The sequence below is a fragment of the Trachurus japonicus genome, chromosome 12 (assembly GCF_045865225.1).
Source record: "Trachurus japonicus isolate A0001 chromosome 12, Traja_1.0".
In the NCBI taxonomy this organism is placed as follows: Eukaryota; Metazoa; Chordata; class Actinopteri; order Carangiformes; family Carangidae; genus Trachurus; species Trachurus japonicus.
Window position 1 is genome coordinate 15,757,436 of NC_140918.1, and position 26,883 is coordinate 15,784,318.

At 42.0% G+C, this 26,883-nt stretch overlaps 1 protein-coding gene across 6 annotated transcripts; it reads left to right on the forward strand.

The window, feature by feature from the left end:
* Window positions 1-4,053: 4,053 nt before the first annotated feature.
* Window positions 4,054-25,708, forward strand: LOC146977311 (protein FAM222A-like). 6 transcript variants are annotated; one of them, XM_085793450.1, is made up of 4 exons: window positions 4,061-4,386; window positions 12,846-13,014; window positions 22,967-24,078; window positions 24,109-25,708. In XM_085793450.1, the coding sequence occupies exons 2-4, from the start codon at window positions 12,885-12,887 to the stop codon at window positions 24,415-24,417; spliced, it is 1,551 nt and encodes a 516-aa protein (XP_085649576.1). In that variant the 5' UTR covers window positions 4,061-4,386; window positions 12,846-12,884; the 3' UTR covers window positions 24,418-25,708. The 6 variants fall into 6 exon arrangements, with proteins under 6 accessions (XP_085649571.1, XP_085649576.1, XP_085649574.1 ...); XM_085793445.1 differs by having other exon boundaries at window positions 4,054-4,386; window positions 22,967-25,708; XM_085793448.1 differs by having other exon boundaries at window positions 4,062-4,386; window positions 12,849-13,014; window positions 22,967-25,708.
* Window positions 25,709-26,883: the final 1,175 nt, after the last annotated feature.

Sequence of the window (26,883 nt, forward strand, 5' to 3'; positions counted from 1 at the left end):
GTGGCATGCACACATGCAAAATTTCAGGACAGAGCCTCAACAGATCACCAGGGTGACATGTATGTGGAACACCACACATCCCTAATGTTGCTGGGTCCTTTGCACAGACATTATTTTGCCAGCAGATGGCAACATGCTACAACAGGGCTCATTAAGCACTATATTTATACCCAGCACAGCTAAGTGTATTTGAGTTCACATTAAAGCCAGCTCTGGCTCAGGAAGAAGATATCACTATGGCAGATATAAGGTGGTGTAAAAGGTTTTTGTACTTTGTCTGTGAGCTACTGCTGATATCTCTCTACAAGGTCAATTTTCTCTTAGGAACCGGCAGGCCTATTAACTATTTGAATGTTTGTGTGCTGTAAGTGGCCTCCTTCACTATTAACATGCTCTGGGTTGTGTGAACCCTTAAGCAATAAGACCTCTTATTGGCTTGTTACCGAGAGTTATTAGGTTTGCCCCCTGGCCCCTGCTGGTATTTAATTACCCTTGCACTCTCTCCTTTTCATCATGATGGAGATGACGGCAGCCATTGCCAATAGGTGAAAGAGGAGACTTCACCAGACCTTTATTGGTTCATTTGCCTCCGCCTGCCAGGCACAGATGGAGCTCTTTATTACTGTCACTGCCAGGTTCATTTCGGCCTGATGAGGACTGTCTTAAGAGGGAGAGCTTGACATCACATTGAGGACATGGCCAAAGCAGAATGATTATCAGGATGGGGGTGGTTACAACCCTACACAGACTCTGTGCATTCACATTATAAGCTTATTCATTCTTTTGTCACCAGTTTGTTATGTTGATTCAATTGTGCAGTAGCCAGCATTATTATTGTCATGCTAATGAGCCAATTTGAAAAATTCTAACTAGCTCGCGGTTTTAGTTGTGTCCCAAGGGTATTTACCTAATACGTTTTTTTTTCTTTTTTTAATATAGTATTTATTAGCGGCCATATGTTTGTATTTTTGTCTGTGCCTCTACATAGGCCTGTATGTTTACAGCCCTAACTTTGATTAGCATTTTCACTCCATAGTGACATGGTACAAATGGAACGGCTTTACTCATATTACTTTACAAGTAATATTGTAGGTTTGTACTCTAGTAGTTGTGTTTTGGCCTTGGATGATCCACTCTGAACTGATCAATTAGCCAACTACTAAATAACACAGAATGACTACTATATTTGTATGATAACAGTGGACTTTAACTTATCTGTCCATTATCAACAATTTATGATAAACTTAACAGTATATCTCCAGTGTTCAATATAAGACAAAGTCACCACAGTAACCTTGTTTGCCTTTTTTGGCTTCATGTATACTGAAAAATGACACTTTTGGGAACTGTCAAGAAACAATATGTGATTCTCTTTCAGTCCGTCTGTGTGTGCGTGATTGCCTTTCTCCAAAAAACAAAAAACAAAAAAACCCAAAACAAAACACCAGCCTTAAATGGGTTGGGTTTTGTAGCAAGTATGGTTGGTTTCCATCATCACACTGGGGCGATACCAGTGAGCGGGGTTGTGAAGGCAGCATTGTTGAGTAAATTAATGGGATGGTTGAACTCAATTTTAGCATGTGAGGAGAAACTAATTTAACATGTCATACCTAATTTGTTGAATCCACTGAAAAGCTGAAGCATAAAAACAACAAGTTGTGACTGTATGTGCAGGACTGTTTCTTAACCATGCACATTGAGTCTTATCAACCTGGAGGATTATCAACAAGAAATTCACACTCATTATGCACTAATTTGATCTTCGCCAGCTGCCAGTAAGCTGCCCCCCCACCCTCCACCTCCCCCATTCCACTCTTTATGCTAAGCTAACAGGCTGCTGCTATAGTCTTACTTTGATGGACAGATATGAAAGTGGTATCCATACGTCTAATCCTTTAAAAGCAGGAGCGAGTGCTGCTGTGTTATAGCTCATTAGACTGTGTGGTGGCACTGGGATCAAATGGTAGAAACTCAGACTTGTCATACCTGAAAAAGCACTGCTGTTACAATAACGATGTTTCTGTTCTGTTCAAGTGTGCCTGTGATCCATGACAGTGTGACTAAATAGCATTCAGCCATCATTAACTTTATTATTCACACCTGTAATTTTCCTTCCATGACAAGCCCAAATGTCTCGAGTGGGGGGGGGGTAAAAAAAAAAAAAAAAAACGATTTTATTTGACAGTATCTGCACACTGACACATTTACTTGTGAAATACACTTGCACACACACACACACAGCCATAGAAATGTGCAGGTACATTTACTCCTCTCCTATAATGCAGTCACCTCACGCTGTGATGCCATTAGACTTACAACATGTACATTTTGGCAGCCACGGGGAACTATCATTAGATTTAAGCAGAGTGAGCAGTCGAGCATAAACTGTCATTTCTATCTGAATGTGCCACACACCTCATGCACCTCAAGGTAACAAGGCGGTGCACTGTTGTATTGATAGGTGCTGGAAATATGAAGAGTGCCCAACTCAGGAAGCTAAATGTAAGACCAGAACAGAAACACGCACTGTCACCACATGATTTAAAAATGTAACACTGATGTTTTGAAAACTGGATGAACTAGTTTGCACATTAAATTGTGGTTCTGTGGGTGTTGGCTAGTCAAACACATGCACATTTTATTTTCATTCTGACTCGACTTCTGACACAGCAGGAAAAGCACAGGTATGACTAATGACATTAATGGTGGCTCCTTTCCATTTAAAAGTCACAGTGAGCCATGCCAACGAGCCAACGAGCACATTACCGGGATACTCAAACTGGGAGACACTGTGGGCTCAGAGAGACTATCTGCTGCAAAAATGGCATACTAAATTTTTTTCGGCAACAGATCGTGACAACCTCTTATCCAGAGATATTTCTAACCCAGGGGACAGGATTTATAGTAAAATTAGTTCTCGGTTTCTGTCAAGACACATTAGTCATTCTCACTGGAAAGGTTTTCCCTGCACATTTTTAATATCACTTTTTGTTTGTGGTTCTGTGAAACCTGTTAAACCAGCCTGTTAAACCTCTTTATCTCTCTTTTTAGGATCAACAAAAAGACCATGATCCATGATCTTGGCCGACTCCATCAACTAGGTGCTGATTCAATGTCTGAGCAATTTATGAGGCTACAGTTTGTGGTGTGTCTGGATTGCATTACATTTTAAGGTGCCTCTCTGTTTCTCTCAATCAGGGATGGAAAGTAATCAAGTTAATTTACTTAAGTACTGTACTTAAAGACAATTTTGAGGTAAGTGCACTTTCCAATTTATGCTTCTTCATACTTCAGCCTCGCTGCATCTCATGATGATTATAAATTGTAGAGAGCTTGGCTTATCTTTCAGAGTGACTGCGGAGATTCTCATTTTAATTGCAAAACACAGAATGATCCATTTGATGAATTGTGATATAAACCTTCCAGTTAACCCTGTTTAGGTATCAACCAGCCATTAAAATCACAATGTAATAACTAGGCTATATAATGTTATGATACCATTCATAACATTATATCCATAACCAGGTTTAATGTATGGAGATTTTGATGATAATGGTTGTTATGTTTTACAGTGTGGTGTTATAGCTCCTACTACTTTAACTTATGTAAGTGATCTGAGTGGGCTACTTTTTCCATCATTGATTCAAAGTGATGCAGGTTTTTATCTCCAGCTCTGCTCTTGCACACCTTCATCCGATTAGGATTTCATTAAACTCCACTGATTGGCTGAGCCGCAACACAAACACAGAGCTGATGTGCGGCTCGTTTAATCGATAAGACGTGCGGGGATCAAGGCGGATCTGAAACTTGCATTTTGTTATGTGTTTAATATCAGAGACTGGTGGTTAATATAATCAGATGTGTCTTCTCCTTTAAATTTTTCCGCGAAACAGCAACGTGCTTACTTTGACGGGTTTGGCATCACGGCAGCGGCCGCCTTCTACTGCACGGGATTGGCCGAGCCGTGGGAATATTCAAATCCAGGCTTGATTGATTGGCCCGGAGCCGGTTTCAACAGTGCAGAGGACTCATTGCCATTCCGACATCGCTCTGTGTGGCACTCACTCACATACACACACACTCACACACTCACACACGCACACACACTCATACATACATTACACAGCTTTGTCGGCTCCTGAGATGCGGCCGCACGGAAAGCACAAATCGGTGAAACAATCTTCCACCAATATGTTGATGAGGAAGTAGCAGCCACCGGAGCCAGCTTCATCAATGGATATTACTATCTCCGGAGGTTTCCAGTGCGCATCGCGAAATCAGTGGCGAGATTGCTTTTGCAGAGGAAATACGCCTTCCGAGCAGGAGAACAACCAATCAGCCGTGGCGAACCAAAGATAAACAAGCCTTATGATAACACCAAACTCTGTAAGACATCGATTATGTTTATTTCCACCCTATACTGTTTAAATCGATGCTTTAGTATTTGTGTTGGGCATGTAGTTTCTCCAGAAAAAAAACAAACATGTTTTGTTTCCTCCGCAGTTGAAGCAACTGGATTGGTTTTTAATGGTCGCTGTGTTGACTGACTACACGACAATGACAGAGTAAAGAAAAGAAGAAGACGTGTGGTTGTAAAAGATGCTTCAGTGCATGATGCCAGGATTCGCCCCTGCATTGATTTTAGGTCGACAGCGCTTAAGTGGTGAAAGATGCCCAGTGCGCACTAATGGATAGGAGCGTCTCGCCCTTACTATATATCAGTGTCCTGCTATTGCCTAATGTGTATTTATATGGGCCGAGTCCAGCTGTGGGGGGTGTAATTTATACCCACTATGTAGGATAATTCATTTAATGGCAGGATATTTCCCAGAAATCCATTTGACAGTTGAATATAGATAATTGCAGGCCTTATTTGGTAATTATATATGAATAGGAAATATTTGCATAGTTTCTAAATGTGTTTTTCTTCCTCTTTAGAAACTGCTCTGTTGTGAGCTGATACGATCCCTAGTCTCGTCTGTCTGCATTTGTGAGTTGGATGCTGGCTTTTTTTTTTTTTTTTTTTTTGCTTGCACTGAAAGGCGCTCAGCAGCTCAGTGGAAACGGGAAGTGCTTTGAAGTATATTATCGGTCATTCAGGGCTGCCTCTGAAGGTTTCCATTTCTATTGTCTAGAAGCCGGAGGTGGGATCATTGCACCTCACTGCACCGGTGGCAGCCGAGGTTGAAGGTTAGCCGCAGCAGAGGGGCCTATAGATTATTGGCCAGGTGTGAAATTCTACTCTGCATGCTTTTCCTGCCTGTGCCAGATCCTTTATTACCCAGAGAGATGGGATGTCACAGCTTCTCACCAGAGGATAGAGAAGAAAAGCCTGCAATTTTGGTGTCTTATTATTGTCCTCTTCTCTCTTTCATTGCTTCTTTTCTGACTGAAAAAGAAAAGTATGTCAACTCCCCTGGGTTAATGATTTTTGTTTTGATCAGAAATCTTTCTTTCTCATCATTCTCTATTAATATACTCAAATCATGCCACTGTAGCCTTAATTTAACCACAGTGAAATGTTAGTGCCTTATCTTCTGTATTGATTTGACATTCAATCCATGCTTACGCCTCATATACTTAACAGCGCTTGTGCTTTAGCTCTGCTGTGGTCTTCAATTATAGACTGTCAGATGTAAATAGCTGTAATTACACAACAACAGATTTTCATGCTTTGGTTCTCCTCTGGAAATGTGTTTTGCATTGGGGGGCCTGAGCCTCTTTGAGGTGGTTGTATATTGCCTCGTATCATGAGCAGTCAATGCTCAGGTATCCCATGGGGTTTTCCCTCTGATCTCACATCACACCCCAGCAGTAATTCCAACTCCGAGAAGAGAAGGGATTTGTCATTTGGCTGCCTGCTTCCCTTTGCTTTCTCAGGAGTGAGGCTGAGCTCTGATTTATTGTGAAGTTTCCCCAGGCTCGCTCAATCTCCAGGCCTACTGAATCACTGAATGGAGGAAACTGCTCACCACGAGAATGACCTTTTCTTGGATGATCATTACCCAGGCCAGAACAAGGACTGATTAAGGTCATGCCTTTTTTTTTTTTTCCCTGCCATGTCGTCCATTGCTCCGTGTTCGAGGCTTGTTACAGTGGGTTCAGTGAGGCTTCTGTTGTGCGTCAGTCTGTGGTTTGGAGACCAAATGATAAGATGATGCAAAATGACTTTGAAAATGTACATGCATGCACCCAACCTCTCTTCCCAACTTACAGGGATAATGCCACTGGCTCAGTTGCTTAGCAATTTCTCCTGTGCACCCTTTGTAATCACCTTTTTATCTGCTAAGAGATGTCATGTGTAATTACAGGCAGCCTGCCATCTTTTGAAATCTGTCTAATTGGTCTTTTCATTCTAATGGGATGAAGGGGCAGTGAGACGGGGGTTAAGGGTGGAAGGTTAAGGACTGGGCCTCTGGGGTCATTGGGGAAGGGAGAGGACTGACGGTGTTGTTTGGAACACTAATCTTTATTTTGTCTACATGATGGTCATTACTTCAAATTAATGATTAAGACTGCCAAATTGCAATTGATGCATTATCATTTGCTGCGAGTAGAAATGCAGTAAGACGATGACATCTTTAGTTGGTCCGGAGATCAAAGACCCCCTAGAACATTTTGATGTTTCAGTCAGTGATGCCTGGTTGAGAGCTTATCATTATGTTATCTCCCATATGAGCCATACAAGCAGCATTTCCCCTACAGAGGTTTATGTTTGCTTCAAGATTTTAATGACTGGAAGTGTCGGTGACCCCTAACAGTGTAAGAGTAAGCTAAACAACCAGATGACAGAGCTGCAAGAGTGGAGGGGGGGGTTGGTGGGATTGAGTTTAATCTTGAGTATTATAAACTCATTTTCCTCTAATTTCTGTCTTCCTCTCTTAAATTGGACGTCTACAACTGAGGTCCAAATTGACCGGCAGATGTCAACATGAAATTTAAATCATAGCTTTGCTTCGATTTGAAAGAGAAGTTATCTCTCTACAAAAACCTTCAGCTTACTCTTTCACCATCTGTTATCTTTGAAGTCAAGGTTTTCTAAAGGCTGGACAGCATACCCATAGCTCTTTGACAGTGCGTCTCAGTGTGCATACTGGGATAAGGATAAGATAAGGCTCTGTTTACCCTCTAATGCTACCTTGGCACTGGCCAGACTTTACCCCATGCGGTGAGTTTCTTTTACCTTGGCATCGTCTACGTGCAAGGGCAGATTTGGGTCAGTCCAAGGCTTTCTTCTCCACAACAAGGCTGTTCTCAGAGATAAGATTTAATTGTGCAGCTTTGGATTAATGGCTTAATTTGTGCTCAGCATCTGTATAAAATGAGAAACCGGAATTACTATTTTCCACATAACAAATCCAATGTTTAAACCCCAGGAGTACGACCTCTTTCCTCATCTATAGCTTAACCATTTCCTCATTGTAGATTAAGGCTGGGCAGAGGAAAATGTGCATAAGCGGGGGGAAAAAATCCACTTACTCAACAAACAGTGGTTATATAGTTTACATATAACATGATGTATTGGACAGGTTAACCACTAATCATCATACCAGTGCTGTTTTGGAAGAGCGACTCACAGAAATGGCCGATATTAACTCCAACGTAAATGATTAATTGTTTGTCAAAACTGTTAAGCTCATAGGCAAATACTTCATGCTGCCAGTAGCTGTGGCTGCTGCTGAAGTTAATGGTGCAAGCTCTGATCCCACTGAGTTGGACTGTCATTCATTTCAGACCATTTGTTGCCGCAGTGTTAGATGTTAAATTATTGAAAATACTGTTTGAGATTGTTCCTACGGAAGGTGATGTAATTTTTTTTCACTATTAGGTGGTGGGAGTGAAAAGATGGATGGGGACAGGCTTTGTGTGCGACTGTAGGGGTTTCTCTGCAGGTATAGTTGCAGGGGGGGAAAAATCCTGATGTCAATCTCTGGCTAAGTTAAGACTTTTTTTATATTTAATATGTAGTTTGTCTGGATTTTCAAATAACTGTGGTTTATTTAGAAGGTAAATCGATGATGTAGTGGGAAATGAAATGTTGATTGATGTAGGTTTCACAGTGGAGCTCATATATTGCTTTGTTCAGTAGACCTAAAACACATTGATATAAGCTGTGTTTTCCTTTATTGGAAACGCAACACGGGGAGGTGGCTGTGCAATTTACAGACTGCGAGGAACATGAGGAAAATTTAGTTAGTCCAATAATAATGTGCAAGTTTATATTTGATTTATACATGGGGTAGACTTTACCCTATCGCGTGTGTCTTTGCAATAGTGAGGCAATATGTAGCCTAGGAGAGACTGCTCCTAAATTTGTCAGTGGATGATTGGCTGCTGTTATGGAGTTGAAAACCTGTGATTTCTAGCCCGATCTGCCGTCAGTGCACGTAGCTTCGATGCAACACAACTGTCTTGTCTTGGCTATGTGAAATTTTGCAGAGAAAGTGCAATGTTAATGTTTTTTTCCCCAGACAGCCAGCCATTAACGCTGCATGATTTACATCCAACTGAATGCCGTGGACATCTGTCTGAGTATTGCCCAGTGATCGTATTTACATAAATTTTGTGCTTGCACACAAGTTGTATAGGAAACGCTTTTTAAGACTGTTGTAATACCTTTTACAGGAGCTAATCTCAATGGAAATGAGGCTCATTGTTATCAGCCTCGGGCCTTGAGTGTTCTTGCAGCGTGGAGCAGAGTGGCTCCGGGTTGTTTGGTTATCCTGTATGTGAACCTTTGTGTCAGAAGGAGAAGAGAGAAATCTGGGTCTCTCTTATATGCTGCTCTGATACCAATTATGCAAACTATTATAGAATTTAACCAGGGCAGCTCTTATCGGCTAATCCAGAAGTAATAGATTCTATTAAAATTGTATGAGGGGGTTGGGAGTGTGTGTGTGTGCGTGCGTGTGAGAGAGAGAGAGAGAGAGAGAGGAGGGGTATATAGAGATGAATCCAGCAGCTGCAGCAGCACTGAATGTCAGACTACTTGTCTGGTCTCCATTACTTAAACAGGTTCCTGCCGTGCCTACCTTGAAGACTGTATGAAGCCATAAATAATATACAATTAATTATACAGTAAGTGTATTGTTATTCATGGGCCATGTCATGTTCATTCAAAGAGCGACACTGCTTTTTCTTCTTCTCTAATAACCATTTGCTCTTTGTTAATCATTTATTTCCTTCTAAATTAACCTTCTCCTTTTTTGCTTTTGTGTTCTTTCCCTTTTTCCGCTCGCCTGCAGTTTCTGAGTGGAAGGAAGGAGAAACATTAGCATAGCACTCACATGCTAATCCACCCAGAGAGTGAAAAGGGTGCTCGTCTTAAACCTTTTTCATTATCATCTAATTATTAACTGAGGATTCTGAGAACCGCTAACAGGAGCTGAGATGGTTCAGGCAGGGAGGGGGTGTTTGCCCGTGTGTGTGTGCGTGTGTGTGTCTGTCTCTGTGTGTGTGCATCTTTTTTTTTCCTGTGCATGTTTGCTGAGAGGGAAGCTCTCTTTGCAATTTGCCTCTATCTTCGCTCTGACCCTTGATGCTGTGCAGAGTCATAAAAGACTCCAGAAGGTCAGACAGATGCTCTTGTCTGACTCCCCTGTATAATTTAGATCCCATTTTTCCTGCTTTGATGGTTATTCTTGTGCTGCCACTTTGTGCAGGTAAAAAGTCAGGCATGGCCCATTTTCAATTTTCTTTACATAGCAGTGTATTTACTGGGAACTCTTAAGTGATACCAGTTTCCATTTTACACCATAAATATTGCTTTTCTCAAAGAAGTTAAAGGGTATATTTTTGGTGAGTATTTGCTTTTTGAAATGAACAATTAAAGCGTCACTTAGCTGTCTTTTAAAGTGAACAGGCCATTGTAAAGTCTCTCCATCCCTTCCCTTACAGCTCTTCAGCTGACCTTATCTTCTCTGAAAATGCCCTGTCCTGATCCGGGTGGATGGATGGCATTAGAAAGAAAAAAAAAAAACAAGGCATTTTAAATCCTGTCAGTGATGAGAGAGGAGGCTTGAAAAATAAACTTGTCTGCCAAAACACCCTTATCAGAAAACCGTGGGGGACAGTTAGATGGACCGCAAAGCACAAGGTTTTTTCTTTTTTTTTTATCTCCTGGCACCCCCTCAGTGGACCACATCATGCTGCTTATCAGCCGCGTGGATGTCGCCTGAGAGTGCCGAGGATTAGACGTCCTTGCAGCTTAAACTTTGTGTCCTTTTTCTTTAATATGCATGTTACAGAAGTCCTTGAAGAAATGAACTTGTAAGACTCTGGAAGTGCCAGAGCGTTGGCTTTGGAGAGAATGTGAGAAGTGCGACATCTGGTTTATAAACTCAGCCGTGATGTCTTGGCTGCTGCTGAGTGACGAAAAGTGTCTTGGAAGTGTGGGGGGAGCAACGCTGACCACAACGATCTCTGACCTTACTTGTGAAGGTTGAGTTTTAAAGACTTTGGAGTTGTGTGACATTATTCCAGCAGTTCCACAGTTGTGCGATATCCTGATGTGACATCATAAGAAAGTGTGTGAGGCACAAAACTTTTTTTGTTGAGCAGAACATTAAATGGAGGGCAGGAGAACTGATACTGCTGCTTGAGAACTTTGCCCAGATAATATCATGAATTCAGGGATTACTTTGATCTTTTATCTCTCTCCCCCCCCATTTTCGGGTAATTCTACTCAAGAGTGAGAAAGGCAATTTTAAGCTTAAGTTTTCATAAAATCTCTTTAAATTTAAAATTTAGATAGCAGGATGAAAGAAACCATCATTACTTGCACTTTATGCATCATATCTAGCTCCTTTTTCTGCTTTCAGTGAAACTTTTTTTTTTCTTTAAGCCACTGCTGGCCTCTCTTTGAATTATAATGACCTCCTTGATGTATTTTCTTCCAGTTGCAAATTAGGGAGGGTAATGGAAGGTATTCCAATTCATGTCTCATTTTCTGCTCGTGAAGGGATTTCCCTGGAGATACCTTTTCTCCCTTGTGTTCCTTCAGCGTTTTTCAGCACCTCCCTCTTGACAAATGTGTGGTAATGGAAGGGGGTTGTTGTGAAACTGCTATTATTTTCAAAAATGGAATCGGACCATACTGAGGGGTTTTAGCTCCTCAGATGTGCGCGCTCAGATGAGACAGGTTGCGCCGAGCAGTTTGAAGTGGGCTCGTCACCAAGGGACAGATGTTGAGCGGAGGAGGGGAGTGGGCACACGGGGAAAGGGAAGAGTGAGGGGCTGGCACCTGAGTAAAAATGAAAGCCACCCCGTCTCTTCTTCCTTTTTTTTTTGAGGGGAAGGTATAATCATGTTTCTGCAGCTCATCACTGAACACTGTGTTGTGCGGTTGGCTCGCTTTAGCTGCCCTCTGGACCCTGAGGGAGAAACCGAGGCAAAAAATCCAAAAGAACCAAATACACCGAACAAGAAGACGAAGCAATCTTGACAGCTGTGTGTTACGGGCTCATATCGCCATTGCACCAGGCTGTATTGAAATGTGGGTCTTTCCATTTGCAATTGTTGGATTTATTAACTATTAATAGCCTATACATCTGTGATATTTTGTTGTCGGCGTATATGAAATACCTGATTCCTATACAGTAATAAGTATTTTACAGTAGCCCCAGGTTTTGTAGTTCTGCAGTGCTAGCATTCAGATTTGCTGACTCTCTCAGATAATCAAAGAGAATGTCAAATGCGATTATCACTGAAATATTCCCTCAATGCCTGGCTTTCTTCTCCGCAATGATTGCTTCAATCAGCACAGCTGTGGAGAGGCGCCTTCTTTTTCAGACTCAGTCTCTCATTTCCTCTGACAATACTTAGCTCTGCAAACAGCGCAGCCTATTTTAGGGAGTGAGCTGCTTTTGGCTTTCTCCGCTGATCAATACAGCCATAAATTTATGGAACAAGAAATCCAGGTCTCAGGGCTAGTTACAAATTGAAACACACAGCCCGAGGCTACAGGGGGCCTTGTAAATGATCTGTGCGATTGCAGCCGACAGACCAAGGTTGATAACAGGAAAGAACCATCATAACAACTAAGCAGAAGGAGTCGTCATTAAGTGATATTACTTTCTTAAATGCGCAGTCTTGGCAGTTCAAAGTGGGGCTGCTGAATTTTAATATGGTAAAAGGACCCAAGACGTTGGAAGAGTTCTAAGATATGTAATCTACTGAAGTAGCAGGGATAAGATGTTTTTGAATCGAGCCTCCTATGGGTTTTTTTTTTCTAGTGTGCAAACCTGCAGTTTTCTTTCCAACATCAAACTGATGTTTGATGCAAGACTTTGAATGTATTGCTCATCATTTGATTTTTTTTCCCCCCCAAAAAACTTAAAGTTGGCAACTAGGTTCTCTCCAGTGATCCTCAGAACTGCGTGTCCTCTCAATGTAGAAAAACCTTTCAAATAAGAAAAGATGAGAGAGCAGAACTGATCAGGGATCCATTTCAACACTGCTGGATTGCTTTAAGATTTCATACAGACCTTCATTGTTCTCAGAGAATGAAACCCACTGACTGTTGATTTTCTGAATTAACCTTTTAGCACCAACATTAGGTTAACTTTCTTTCTCATAATAGATCCTGACATTCATACCCGAACATTGATTTTATTGTTTATAAGCTAGTATCTACAAAACTAATGATTTTACAGCCTCAACTGGTGTGCTTATGTGCTAATTAGCTAATGGTAAGCATGGTTACCATGTACTGTAGGCCCTACCTGTTAACACAAGCCATTTTTTCATTGTGTGTATATTACCCTGCTCAGGTTAGCATTTAACTCAAAGCACAGCAGCTGTCCTTCAGGTTTGTTCAATCAGCATTTTGTTTCTCTTGACTCCAGCAGGTTTACCCAGGCTGTGTGCAGCCATAGTCAACTATCATGCTGGCCTGTATCCAGAGACGGCAGAACCTCTCGTCGCAGCGTCTGCCCTGCACACCCAAAAGCCTCGATGTTCCACCACCGCCATTACTGCTGCCGGTACCACCACTGCAGCCCTGCACCCACAAAGGTGAGTCTGCAATGTCCTTACACATTTATCAAAAAAAGAAAAACAAAGTGAAAAGTGATGTTAAAGAAAATCAAAAAGAAAGCAGTTAAGTAAAAGTTTCCTGGGACAAGAGCCAAGCCCTGTTTAGTTGCTCCACCCATGGCCGTAGCCAGCTATGAGGTCACCAAGGTCCGGACCTCGGTAAAAGTTTCTGTGAGAAAAAAATAGAAGAAGCGTCAGACATAGCGTCTTTTGCACACACGTCCATAACTTTCACACATTCCTCAAAACCCTGCCAAAATACTATAAAAAATAAGTAAATAAAATAAAATAAAACATTTAAGTGTGACAAATCTGCAAGAAAGTAAGAAATCCGGAAGAGGGCAAACTTTTCCACTGCACTGTATTTAATGGACAGGGAACAAATGATGTTACGTAAAAGGCTGAAAACCACAGGACAAGTCTGTCCTGCTGGTCAGCGGTGTAAGGCTCAACCAGCCTCCTTTCATAACTAATAGGTCTGATAATAATTATAAAAAGTCTAAGTCTACTTTATATAATTGTGGGTCATTTTGATGTAATTATGTATAGCTAGAAGGGTCCAAAGTGATGCATTGTTAAATCATGAACTAACTGTGATAATTAATTTTTTTTGCATGGGGTGAAAGAAATTCAAGAACAGACGAAAAAACTAATAATTGACACCTACTGTACCGGTCTGGAAAGTGTTACAAAGACATTTCTAAAGCTTTGAGACGCCAGTGAACCACGGTGAGAGATGCCTTTATCCACTGAAGGAGAACGCTAAGCTTAGAACAGTGGTGAAAACCTTCCCTAGATGGCTGCCATACAATAAAAAAATACATATAAAATTATCATTTAATTAATTCCGGACCCCTCCGGACCTCACCAATTTCAAAACCCTGGCTACGGCCCTGGCTCCACCTACTCCATAAAACAACGTTACAATTGATTGATTGATTTGCTTGTAGGGGTGATTATCCATTACACAACCGATAAGTTATACTCTCCTAGGCACAACCAAAGACTAAATATTAACCCCCCTCCCCTGCCAACAGAGTTCGAACATTAATCAGCGTTTATTACCAAACAACCACCAGCCACCTGTTGGGTAGGTAATTAATAAAAGTCGTGTGTGTTGTGTCTTACTTAGCGTAGAGGTTACAGGGCATCCCTGCGACACATGGGTTTAGCAGTGGGTTGAATTTTCAGTTGCTGTGAATGTGAAGCTTCATGAATTAAAATAATGGGCCTCCTAGATGATGATGATGATGTTGATGATGATGCTTCTTAATTGGGCTACTAATCAGCGTGCTCCTGCAGTGCAAATGCGTGCAGGTCAAAGTGGACCTCTGAAATTACAGAGTTAATCAACTCTCCCATACAGGGTTACTAATGATGTTCACATTTTGAGCAGAAAGCGCCCCCATGTCAGTGTTGTTTGACCTTCATCTCTGACTGATTACACTGCATCCACCGAAAGGTTGAGTGGGTATTTTTGAGAACTAACCTTGATTGACATTTGTGATTAGGTTTCTTTCAATTAACAAATTAGAAGCAACATCTGTTTTTGCAGAATTAGTTCGTATTCTTTTTATATACGTGACTCTATAATATTTGTGCAGTGGTTCAAATGCATTCTTTTATTTTTTTCCTTCCTAGATAGTCCAGATTCATATAATGAGATCATAGCACCACAAATGAAGTTATTCTGCTGTGGTTTCCTTTTTCTCGATTGCTTTAAAAAATTGCTGATGCTTTATACTTCCTTGCTGGGTCTGGTTTGAAGCTATATCGAAGATTCATAATTACTTATAGTTTAATGGTTCAACTGTGTGTGTGTGTGTGTGTGTTGCAGTTTTATAAATCCATATAGCTATAGAGCTGCTTAAATTATTTGGTCCTTTGAAAGATCCGTGGGTTTTCTTTTAGCCATGGGTGCTGCAGTGAGTTGTGTTGTTATTATTTTGAGTCTGTGCTGTCATATATTTAAAAGTGTTTCGTTTAGACCCACAGCTAATGCACTGCAGAAGTTAACAGGGTTAATTGTAAATGAAATGAAACTGTGTGGGACTCAGGCTGTGCTCTCAGAGAAAACAAAAACGCAAGAGTATGCAAATATTGACCAGTAACATTGTGCACATCCAGATTTTTCTCTGAGTGAATCACCATAATTTGACTATCAGTGTTTGCTGAGCCTATATGTCATATCTGCAGCCGGGCAGCGGTCAGGATTATCTTATCTGACTGATCCCATTACCAGTAAATGTTGTGTTCATTTCCATTGGCCTGTGCATTCGCATAAAAGATATCTTTGTTTGTGAATCATGCACTGCGCTGTTAGACGGCCTAATTTTATTGCAATTATTGGATCCCAGTGACAGGTTAACCTTAACACCTGCACAGGAACACAGGTGTTTTCTGAATTAGACCTCTTGTTAGGTTGAGGCTGGGCAGAGCCATGCTGAGAGTTCTCCATAAGGTCACCAAAGAACCTTAAATGTTTTAGCAGATCTAAGAGGGGCAACAAAAAACACACAATGAAAATAAGTTTGGTCCGGACATGAGGGCCAAACTGTCAAAATGAAGAGGAAATACCTGTGTTATTCATGGAAAGGGTGGTGGCGCGTTATTATTTTGAGACTTATACAGCCTAAACAAAACCACACACTGTGTATCCAACTTGTGAATTCAACTTTGAAATGTTGAATTTCCTTCCTCCTTGAGCTCCATATCCTCATATCATCGTCTCCCAGCTCTCTCCCTGGGTGAAATACCTCTTTGTCTTTTTTGTTATTAAATATTAATTGGGAATCAGTGGAGCACTTGTCTGCTAAACATTGGAACAGAAGGGCCTAGTTTGCCTCAGGCAGAACCAGGGGTGCGTTTCTCATCCTGTTTACCTGCAGGGCCTTTTAACCCCCTCCCCTTTGAGTTTTATGTACTGCGACTGAGCGTAGTGCAGCACCCTCCAGCTCAATCCTGACATTTCAAGCACAGCCACAGGGAATAGACTGCTGATGGGAGCTTAGTGTGTGTGGCCCGGGCTTCTTCATTAAATGAGTTGTCGTTGGATCGAGTTAAATGGGGACGGTCTTTGGTCGCTGCTGCGCTTTTGAGAGCCATTTCCATTTTTAGCTATCAATAAATGGAAGGCACAGGACATGAAAGCTCTCAGCCACGCAGAACCCATGTGAAAGATTTCTGAGAAACGAGGGTTAGGAATTATGTGATGAGAGTGAATGAGAGCCGCGCTCCTCTCTGCTATCTCCGCTTGAAAGCCAGGCCTGGAAATGCTTCTTTTTTTTTTTTCCCACGCTGTTGGCCTGCGCTCGTTTGCCGGCTTTTAGAGGGGAAACTTTGCCCAAGCTGGGCCAAGCGGCACAGAAACAAATGAGGAGTGACACTGATGCAAAGGAGTATTCACCAGAGCCTCCTCGAGCACACACAGTGTTCAACCCCGAGGTTACCATGTCCTGTGAGCTGCCTTCATGTAGACAGTACTGACATGGAGAGGGGCCGGCGGATGAAAGCAGGGTGAATGACTGTCTGTAGTTTTATGTTTGCGTGTTTACGGAAGAAGGTTGTGAATAGAGAAGTTAGTGTGAGTGAGATTTGGTGCTCTGATGTCAGCACGTCCTGTGTCTATACTCTCTCCACCCCATCCATCTCTATCTAATGGTCCCCCTGGTTGCCAGGTTGGGTGAACCACATGGAGGAAACTGTTAACCTTCCTTTCACCTCTTAGGAGATAAATATTCATCCTTTTCATTGAAGTACTGAAAGCTGCTGATACTGCACCTCTCTGTGTTGATGACACAGTTTAAACCTGTATTAATCAATATATTTTATATCAGCGAGGAGTCAAATGACCGTAATGTGAAAGAGCGTGTTCGGCGACAAAGCGGAGAATTGCCATTCGGCTCCGTTTAGCTTTACTCAGCACAATGTTTTGTTTCTTTACGACACATTTACAATATGGCTCATGTAACCAGTCACATCAGCTCTGCTTTCCTAACAGCAGCCGGCAGCTGTTCAGTAAACAACTCTGCTAAACCACTCCACACTCCCTTTTGTTTTTTTTAGGAGTTGATATATAGACCAGAGCAGATCCAAATGGAAAGTCATTGGCCTTTTACATTTGTGAGGTGGCGTGTAACACAGTTGCGACTGCATGCAAATATTCAAGTGTTTCTTTCCAGCCATTATTCTCATGTTAAAGGGAAACATCTCCTGAATGATTTAACAACCGTTTAGGTATATGTTACAGACTCCAGTTTTAATTATTTCAGCTTTGTTGTGCCTGTCAGTTGGACATAGCAGATGGCTATAAATACTACACTACCCATGAGCTTTAGCCAATACTGTGGAGAAGAATCCAGCTAGAGGTGCAAGTCAGGGTGGCAACACTTTCAAAACACAAATGAAAGTTTGCGTGAAAGTGAGGATTTGGCACAACAAATTGCCGTCACAGTTTATGAAATGTAGGCTACTTTCACTTTTTTTTTTTTTTTGGGCCAAAGTTATTCCCCATCAGAGTTGTTTATGTCTTCTAATGCCTCAGCTTGGAGAGCTGTATGTCCATCTAAGTCACAGAAGTGCTCCAACTACGAGTCACCCACTATTATCAATGAGGAAATAAATGTGACTTCTACTTCCAGGACCAAGGACCTTGGAAACTATAACAGCTTTAATAAATCACTGATGTCTGTGCATCTCCATGTTTGCACTGACTTCTGGCTGAAGTTGGAAATGGACTGATCGAAGTTATCCATCAACGGCGAATGCAATTAACATACAATCATATAAATGATGCAAAACAAAACAAACATCATCATTTTATCTTCCATTTGTGGCTTGAGTCGGGGGGTGAGGGAGAACCCGGCAGCTGCTAGTTTTGGGGTGTTATTGCGTCCGTCTAACCAGCAGATAGTCAACTGCACAAGCTCATCTCAAACAGATGAATGAAGGCAGGGCCAATTAATTACATGGTTCTAATGACTGGGCTTATTGGGCCAACTGGGTGCAAAGAGGGGGTTGTCATGGTAACAGGGACATAGGTTTTTAAAGGCGTTGCAAATGTGCTGAGCTCAGTCCCTGGTTATTAAGGTAGGGCCAGGGTATTTAAAATATCGGGATGATTAGTGTGGTAAACAAGTATTTATGCTCGCTGAGAAGCGCTGTTCTGTAATTAACTGCCAGCTCTCAGTGCCATGTTCCTGCTGAGGATTTGACTCTTGTAAACATGCTATCTCACTAAAGTGTTCACCACGAGTCTCCAGCATAACATCAAAGGCCAGTAGGGTATTTCTGGCCGTCCAGTCCATCATGTATGGATATTAATGAAGAGTCATTTATGGATTTTTCTTTAGCTTCAGTTCATACGGGAAACATATCTGCTGGTCATTCTAATCATTCCCTTATGTTGGCCCTTGGGGTATGTAACCGTCGGATGCGGTGACTTTGGAAACGCAATGAGCTCCTGTTTTCAGCCCCATGCCTCCGGGGCTTGTTTTGCCCATAAATTAGCGATTAACTTAAACTGCTCCAAAACAATGAGGGCTCCGCTCTAATCTAGGAGGGGGGGGGGGATGCCTTCGAGTGTGACCACGGGAAAAAGATTAGCCAGTTTAAAGTGGCAGAATTGTATGGGGGTGGAATCAGGGTTATAAAAGAGCCTATATATTTACAGCATGGTGTGATTAAAATGCAGCGTTTGTCCCTCCAGATTATCTTTATGTTAATGTTCCCAAAAACTCTTTAAGCCACAAATACACATGCACACACATCATTATTTCCTGTGGTGATTGAGAGTTTCTGATTTACCCTCCCTTCCCTCCTCCCAACTAATTTTTTTTTTTCCCAAGCAAGTCTCCTGCATGGAAAGAGGAAATCAGGATTAGGTGTTTCCTATGAAAGAGTGCCAGTTTCTCTCAGCATGGTGCCACAACAGTTGAGCAGCGTGTTTATTGTGTGGAGCCGTGTCTAAGGAAGAAAACATTCAAGCCTGACTGGTGGGACCATTAAATTTTATCAAGCCTGTGTTCTAGATGCAACACGCATCAGAGTCATTATGCAGATTTTTTTTTTTTGTGGAAAAATGAAAAATACAAAACAAGCTTTTTAATCCCACGTAAACTACTTCAATCAGACCCGTCTGAAAGCAAATGTTAAAGGGTCAAAGAATTAAAATGTGTAAACAGCAAAGCGCGATTGCCTCGGCCAAGGCTGCTGGTGAAAAAGTGGCTGGTGTTATTTTTCTGTGCTGTTTTTCGTCTTTCTGTGTGCCTGTGCTGCGTGTCAGGGCCGAGGAGTGAAACGGCGTGCAGGCTGCAGGTTCAGGGTGATTAAGTGCTTAAGGTCAGACTGCTAATTATCTCTCTGCCATTCTCTACCTGACAACACGTAGCTGCCATTTCCCCGTTGTCATGTGAATGGCCTCATATTTGTTTTCACCTCTTTCCTTGATTTTACACCACTGAATTTCATTGTGACTACAGTAAAGACGCACAGGAAACAGTGTCACAATGAATGTATAGCTGGCAAAAGAGAGAAGATAAAGAGAAGATAAAAAGAATATATAAAATTAACATAATTTTGGCCACTTTCAGTTAATGTGTGCTACATACAGAGCATTTCCTGTGTCTGAAATGCTGACTGCGTGCTAAACATTAAGCCTGCATTAATATACTACTAGAGGAACAACGTGACTAATCTTGTTTAAGTGACTCATACACTTCTTAAGCTAAAAGTACATCGTTGCCCAGACAGTTCACCTGCTAGGTAAAAATATTTACTCATTTCCTGGCTTCTGTAAATGCCAGAGCCAAATGGCTGGCTTGAATATAATGACTGTTGCCAACTGAGGAGTAGTAGGGAGGAGGAAAAAAAAAACTTGTTTATTTGCTTGTTTTCAGGAGAACAGCCAGAATGAGCTGGAAGCAGCTGTTGCATATGTTTTTGAAATACTCTGGCTGTTTAATGTGGTCTAATGCACAGCAAGACACTAACCTGAAGCTTACTTCAAACTTGCTCACATTTTGGAAAGTTCAAATGACACTTGAAAGCTGATGCTGTTTAATCACCACTTTCGCTCATAGTGCATTCAGAAATTGTTCAGACACCTTCACTTTTTGTCATATTTCATCACAGTGCACCTCTTTCTGTCTTCATGTGATACAATACCATGCTATATGATACACAATAATATTGTTATTGTGTATTATTTTGGTCACAATCACTAGGGCTGCACAATTATTTGCTATGTAAAAAAACAAGTGCAATATCAAAATCACACAAGCTGAAATGTTTTTGATGAAGGTAAAATTGTTAATTGTTAGGAGCCTAAGTGTTGTATTACTGCAAGAGAAACCAACAAAAGCCTCAAACAGACATGTTTGTTTGGTACAAGACCCAACAAAAATTACATGATCAGTTATTTAAAGTGAAAATGAAAAGCAAAAATGACCATTCAAGCTGAATAATTGCAATATCTTCCCATATTATAGCAATATAATGTTTTTTGCATATCATGGACAATAATGCAGAGAAATCCTCGTGCCCTTATGAGGAGCTTTTGTGTGGGATATCAACTTCTACAAAGTGGGCTCTTCGCCTGCTTGACGCCTTCAGAGGGAAACTCCATCCATCTTGGTGCCTGATTAGAATAAATGAACTACACATTAAAGGTCCTCTTTAGAGCTGGGTGTGTTTTTAAAACCGTGAAATGAACAAATATTGTGAACAATGACTTCAGCATATACTTTTACCACTGCTACCACATGCTTTCAAAGAGCCACCGCAGACCGATAAACATGACGTGCTGTGCGCAGTTTACTGCAGTTTAACAGCACTGATTGGTAATGAAGTCCTCAAGACTGAAACAATTACCTGTGGTTGTAATTTAGAGCAGCTTTAATGCTTGTCATGCTGCGTCTGATCTCAGCTTTGCCTTCACATTACCCAGTGGCTGGGCTTCTGGCAAGACCAGCTCAAATGATCCCCCCTTTTTTAATGCATATGTCACACAGTAGTGGCCTTTAGATGATAAATATGTGAATGCAGAGTGGGGAAGGGACTATTTGCTAATGAGGTTTCCATAGTGCCACATTAAGGCAGCCACAGTGGGAAGCGCAGCTGTGTTGTGTCTCCACGGCTCTGACAGGGCTGTAATCTCTGGACTAACAATATCAGACACCCTGTGAAGATGTGTTAGCATTCAAAGTGTTTGAAATGTTTGTGGAACAGCAAGCTGATCGCAGCCTGCAGGGCTTAACACTGACATTTCACTGAGCAAGAATCAGCCAAAACGCCTCACTAAATGATCCATCTCTGCCAATTGAGCATTATTATCTGAGGCAGAAAGTAAGCAGGTTTTATGCTATGGTGTCAGTGCATGTGCGTATTGATATATCGATCACTTCTCATTCAGGTGGATATGAAACCCCCGTCCTCTGCTTATCTGTTACGGTCATGGATTTTCAGCTTTTATCCAAAGGGCTTGAAATTGTTATTGCAGCTGGTTTTTCCTGTTAGCTCTTTCTCCATGAGAAGCATGATGGGAAACTAGAGAAGAGAGAGCTCACATCTTGATGTTGTGTACAGTATAAACACCTCTCCAGCATCCCAGATGTCACTGTTTTCTATAGCAGCACTACACTGTGATACATAATAAGCAGTGTTTTTGCTTTGTTGTATTTCTCTGTAGAATTCATTCATGCTCCCGGCACCATGGTGCTGCTCCTTCTGCTCCGCTGGGAGATTTCTGGATGGATTGAACACTCCACCTTACCTCTTTCCTCCATTTTAAACACCCAATTTATTTCTTTCATGAGATGGATCTTGTAGATTGAATCATTTTCACAGTCGGGAGGCTCACTGTAGGCCTGAAATGAAATGAACTCCCAAATCAATTTCAAATGGGGAACAACAAGTGAGCCTCGCCCCTGCGTAGCTGGAATTGGTTTTGTTATTGAAAATGAAATGAAGTGTTTTGGGTTTTTTTTTTCATTATTATGATTATTATTTTTAGCCTTTTTCTGCCGATTACAAGCTTGTTATTTTGCTTGCTATTATTTCCACTGACTCATTGTGATCTAGGTTAATTTGAGCACCTTTTTTCTTTTTATGTCAGGAATTCCATAAAAGTGTCACTCCGAAAGGTGGCGGTAATTTCTAACAGGTGATTTATTGTTATTAAATGGGGTGCCCCCTCTCCCACTTTTTCCTTTGTCGCATGGAGTTAAGCAGCCATGAAATTGCTTGAATAATAGTGTTTAAATCCAATCTTAGTTTGTCCCCGTTAGCTTACCCACACACAATTCAATCAGTGGTGCTCTTTGCTCTTTTTCCAGCAGCAACAACTTTTCCTTCACAATCAAGGCTTCAGGCTTTTTTTGTTCTTTTACAGTAGAATGGGTGCAGGTTCATAAAAGCATAAAATGGCACAAGAAAAGATCATAGGTAGGAACTAGCGATGCTTGAATCATTGCAAATTACTAACAAACAACCGAAAAGCAAGTGTGGATCAGCTAGGAAGCATTCTACTATTCAAATTATTGAAATATTAATTAGTAAGGGGGGGGGGGGGACTCCAATTAGTGATTGTTAAAGAGAAGCTTTTCACAGTTGCTGTTTTCAGCTGCCCCTGCTCCCTCACTTTAGTTTAATCTCACTGTAGTAAAATTAGCCACTCTCCTGTTCCCACTGCTCTTCTTTTGATTTACGTGGGTAAACTAATTCTAGGATGAACAAAGTCTGAGTTAATTTCATTAAGCACTGTTCAAGCAGAGCTGGAGGTGTTTCCCTCTGTAAAATTAGTTGATGTCTCTCGTTTATTCCCTGTAGGTAGGTTTATAAAAATAAAAAAACCCACACACATACAAAACAAGAGACAAGGTTTCATTGGGCGTCCTGTGGACTGATGGCATATCTTTGTCTGCTTTCTTCTCAGGCGAGCCGGCCTCCATGGTTTCTCGATACCCTTCTCCTGCGGAGTTGGATGCTTTTGCCCAGAAGACTGCCAACAGCCCGCTGTCAATCAAAATCTTTCCATCTGACGTGCGGGTGCCGCAGCATAAACAGCTCAACAAAACAGTCAACGGCTTAGACACCACGGGTCCCCGCTACAGCCCGTACTCAAACCCGTACTCAGGAGGATATCAGGGCTTGCTGGCCGTCATCAAAGCCTCCGTGGTGGTGAAAGGTGTGGTGAAAAACTCTGAGGGCAGGAGGACTAAACATGCAAACACGCAGGCCTCCGTGGCACCGTATAATAATCCCCTGAATAATGGCTACGCTGTCAGACATGGGCACAAGGCCTATCATATAAGCGCATGTAAGCTGCCTGATGTACCCATTGAGACGCTTTGTTCTAGTGCAGGGATGGCCTCGGGAGATCGGAGCCTGGCCCCCCAGTCGGAGCTGGCAGAGGTTCAAAGCCTGATGAGGCAGATGAGCAGAGTTCCCCACAGCCAGACCCTGCAGCTGGGGGGGGAGGCTCGAGCCAGCCCGTCTCTGCAGGCTGTGGCCGCAGTGGCACATTCAGACTCAGACTTTGTCCTGGGAGTGCCGCCCCAGAGCAGTCTGGCATTCACGGGGGCCGTGCTGCCGACACAGAGTGCAGACGTAGCCAAAGCTGCTTACTTAGAAAAAGGGGACTACGCAGTGTGGCAGCACAAACATCAAATTCAGCAGCAGCAGCAGCAGCAGCAGCAGCAGCAGCCGTCGTATCAGCAGGTAGCAGTGAGGATGTACAGCGTGAGTAACGGCGCTCAGGGGCACAGAGCAGCAGAGGCCGGGGTTGGCCAGTCTCCTGAAACCTGCCTCCCTTTGGCGTGCTCCTCGCAGCTGTCATACAGGCCGCATCCTCCCGGGCAGGAGCGAGTCAGCGGCTCCTCTCTGAACTGCTCCGCCATGCCGGGGGAGTTCTCCGTCGGACAGTACTTCGCTCCTCTCTGGGACGGCGTGGTGGCCACCCCTAACAGCGACTGTTACACTACTCAGGTGCTGGCAACGGGTACATGTGCAGCCAGGCCTAGAGACCTGGGGCTCTCGCATCCCCACCTCCACCCAAACCGCCATCAACACCAACACCAACACCACAACCACCATCATCAACACCAACACCCTCAGCATCACCAGCTGCAGATCCACCCTCCTCTCCCTCTACATACCCAGGTCTACAGCAAAGACCAAAACCTCTGTTGTGGGCTGCCTAGTACTAGCCTGTGCCACGCTGCAGTACTCAGCAGCAGCCTGCAGTCTCTGGAGTGCCTCATCAGTGAGATCCACCCTCCCTGCATCAAAGAGCGCATGCTGGGCCGTGGGTACGAAGCCATGGGGATGCCTCAGCTGCTGGAGCACCACCAGCAGACCCACATCCAACTCCCTGTCTACAGATAAGACGAGGTGCTGGCACACAGCGGGCCGCAGGGGTGACGAACCCATTAAAGACAGTGGAAGTGTGTCAGTTCAGACATCTATGAGAATGAGACATGCCTTTTTTTAGTTTGTGCATGTACTGTATTTGTAGGAGGCTTTGTGTTCTAAAAGCCTGAAGGTAAATGATAATCACGACTTAAGATATAAGTTTATCTTATGGACTTTACATGTTTTAATTTTATATCTTAAACGGCCATCAAATAAGCCTGCTGTTGTTGTTCATCTTATTACTGACGCTGAGCACCCAATCAGAATCTGCCGTTCCATCCTAAACATGGACCGTGTCATTTGCGGGTGATTCCTCTGTACGCCTTTACAAAAAATAGAAATGTGCTGAACTGAAATAATCATTGGTACCCTTCTAAAAAAAAAAAAAAACACTTGAATTTGGGAGGGCTCTCTGCTTACAGTTCCTGTGAATATATTGCATTTTTTTTTTTTTTTTTTACATACAATTGCTTCTTATTTGAGAGGAAAGTCCCTCGGTTATTTTTGGTTGTCCGCTGTTTAATTGTGGGTTTTGTTTCGTCCTCTTTTCAGTGACTCCTGCCCCAGCTTCTGCAATATGATACAAATCTCCCAGCCACTGTGCAGGCCAGGGAAGCGTTTTGATCCTTTGCGTACAAATGTGAATATATTTTTTTTTTCCGTTATGCAGTCGAAGACAAAAGTTATGTAATTTAACATCTTAATTGATTCAATGTAGTCATGCTCAGCTCAGCGTTATTAGGACTGTTGCATATCCAAATCAACACTGTGGCATTCAGGCCAAGCAAGATGTGCCCTTTTGGTTGTATTTTTGTTAACTTGTAAGAGGTTGTGTAGACATTTTTCTTGAATGATATAATGTTTTTGTTTTTTTTTCTCTGGAAGGTTCTGACACTGTTACACAACACCTGGGTATAAAGGAGTGCCATGTCAGAGAGCTGGCCAACTGAATCATTTATATGTATCTTCTATGTAGGGCTATATTATCTCTGATGGTGTGAGATGTATGACTGAGTAGATCTTTGTGTGTCTGCACTGGTTCTGTAATACTATTTATTTATGTCGGCCTGTTGAGTTACATAGCAAACTGTCTCTATAATTATAAAGTGCAATTATTATATATGAACATGTGAGCGCTCTCCATGAAGTATGTTGTTGAAATAACTACATTTTGCAATGTATGACCCCGATTCCCCTCACCCCCTTTTTTTGCCTCTTCTTAATAAGGATTGTCAAGTAAATGAAATTTTCTAAACCCAGCAAATAGTTTGTGTTATTACATGCCATTAGTTACTATCTGTCAAACGTGCAGCTGAGAAGATGGTTTGATTATATTATATTCATGAATGATAAAGTGGTTGTGGGAAAATGAGACATTTTTCTGGGTTTATTGCAAAGGGATTTAAGGCTTAACCACCAGGCAGGTCTTTTTTTTTTTTTTAGTCAGATTTCATTTTATTAAGATCCATCTTTTCACTGGAGGATCTCAGGTTTATTATGTGATGTAAGTCAATCCTTTACTAAAATACATTGGACTGGTTCCTATTTAAATGATGCAAGTTGAAAGCAGTAATTTTGTTAAAGTGAATTATGTTAGTCTAGAAGGAGAGCAGACGATTCAGGCAGAAGCCATTGAATATTTCAAAATACACATAAATGTACAGGCCTTGTCCTTAAGATATTACATTTTTTATATGAAAAATACATGCTTTCTTTAAGATACATCCACAAGAGTATGAACGTTCACATGATTTAGAAATGGGCTCGCTATTACCCAGCTTCTGAATTGCTAATCGTAGATGGTGTGCCTTCATGCACCTCTTATTTCGCTTCATTTGTCCCCCTAAATTGGATGCTAAAGCAGTAATGTAGTTTAGATCACCGCAGCACCCACTTTAAGTAGCCTATTACAAAACAAATAACCTAGATGGCATGAATAATGGCCGTAGACGCAGCGTTGTGAATAAAACTGCAATATTCCATTGATGACTTTATTGCTGATAAATATTGCAGTGTGAAAGGTCAGCGGCTTTGTCATTGAGGCTTTGTTGTAAATGATTTCCTGTTGTGTCCTGGCTCCGCTTGGAGGTTTTCCATCCTATCTATCAGGCGGGACAGGCCAGGACACTCTTCTGATAAACCTACAGGATTACAGACATGCCCCTCTTGCTCTCACTCAGAGACGATTAGCTCAGGCTGGGCTTCTCTGGGAGAGGAACCAGAGCCACTCTGGCTCCTCTGGGACACACTTCAGATAAGTAAGAGTGGGCAGAGAAAGAGGTTGGTTGATTTGGAGGATTAGGAGACATGAAAAGAGAGGGGATTTTTCTTCCTCAGATTTACGGCTAATGTCTAAAGTGTATATATAAATATATATTTTTAATGTATGTATCGTGTTCCAACTAAGCCGCACTGACATTTTTGTCAGCAGTTTGCCTT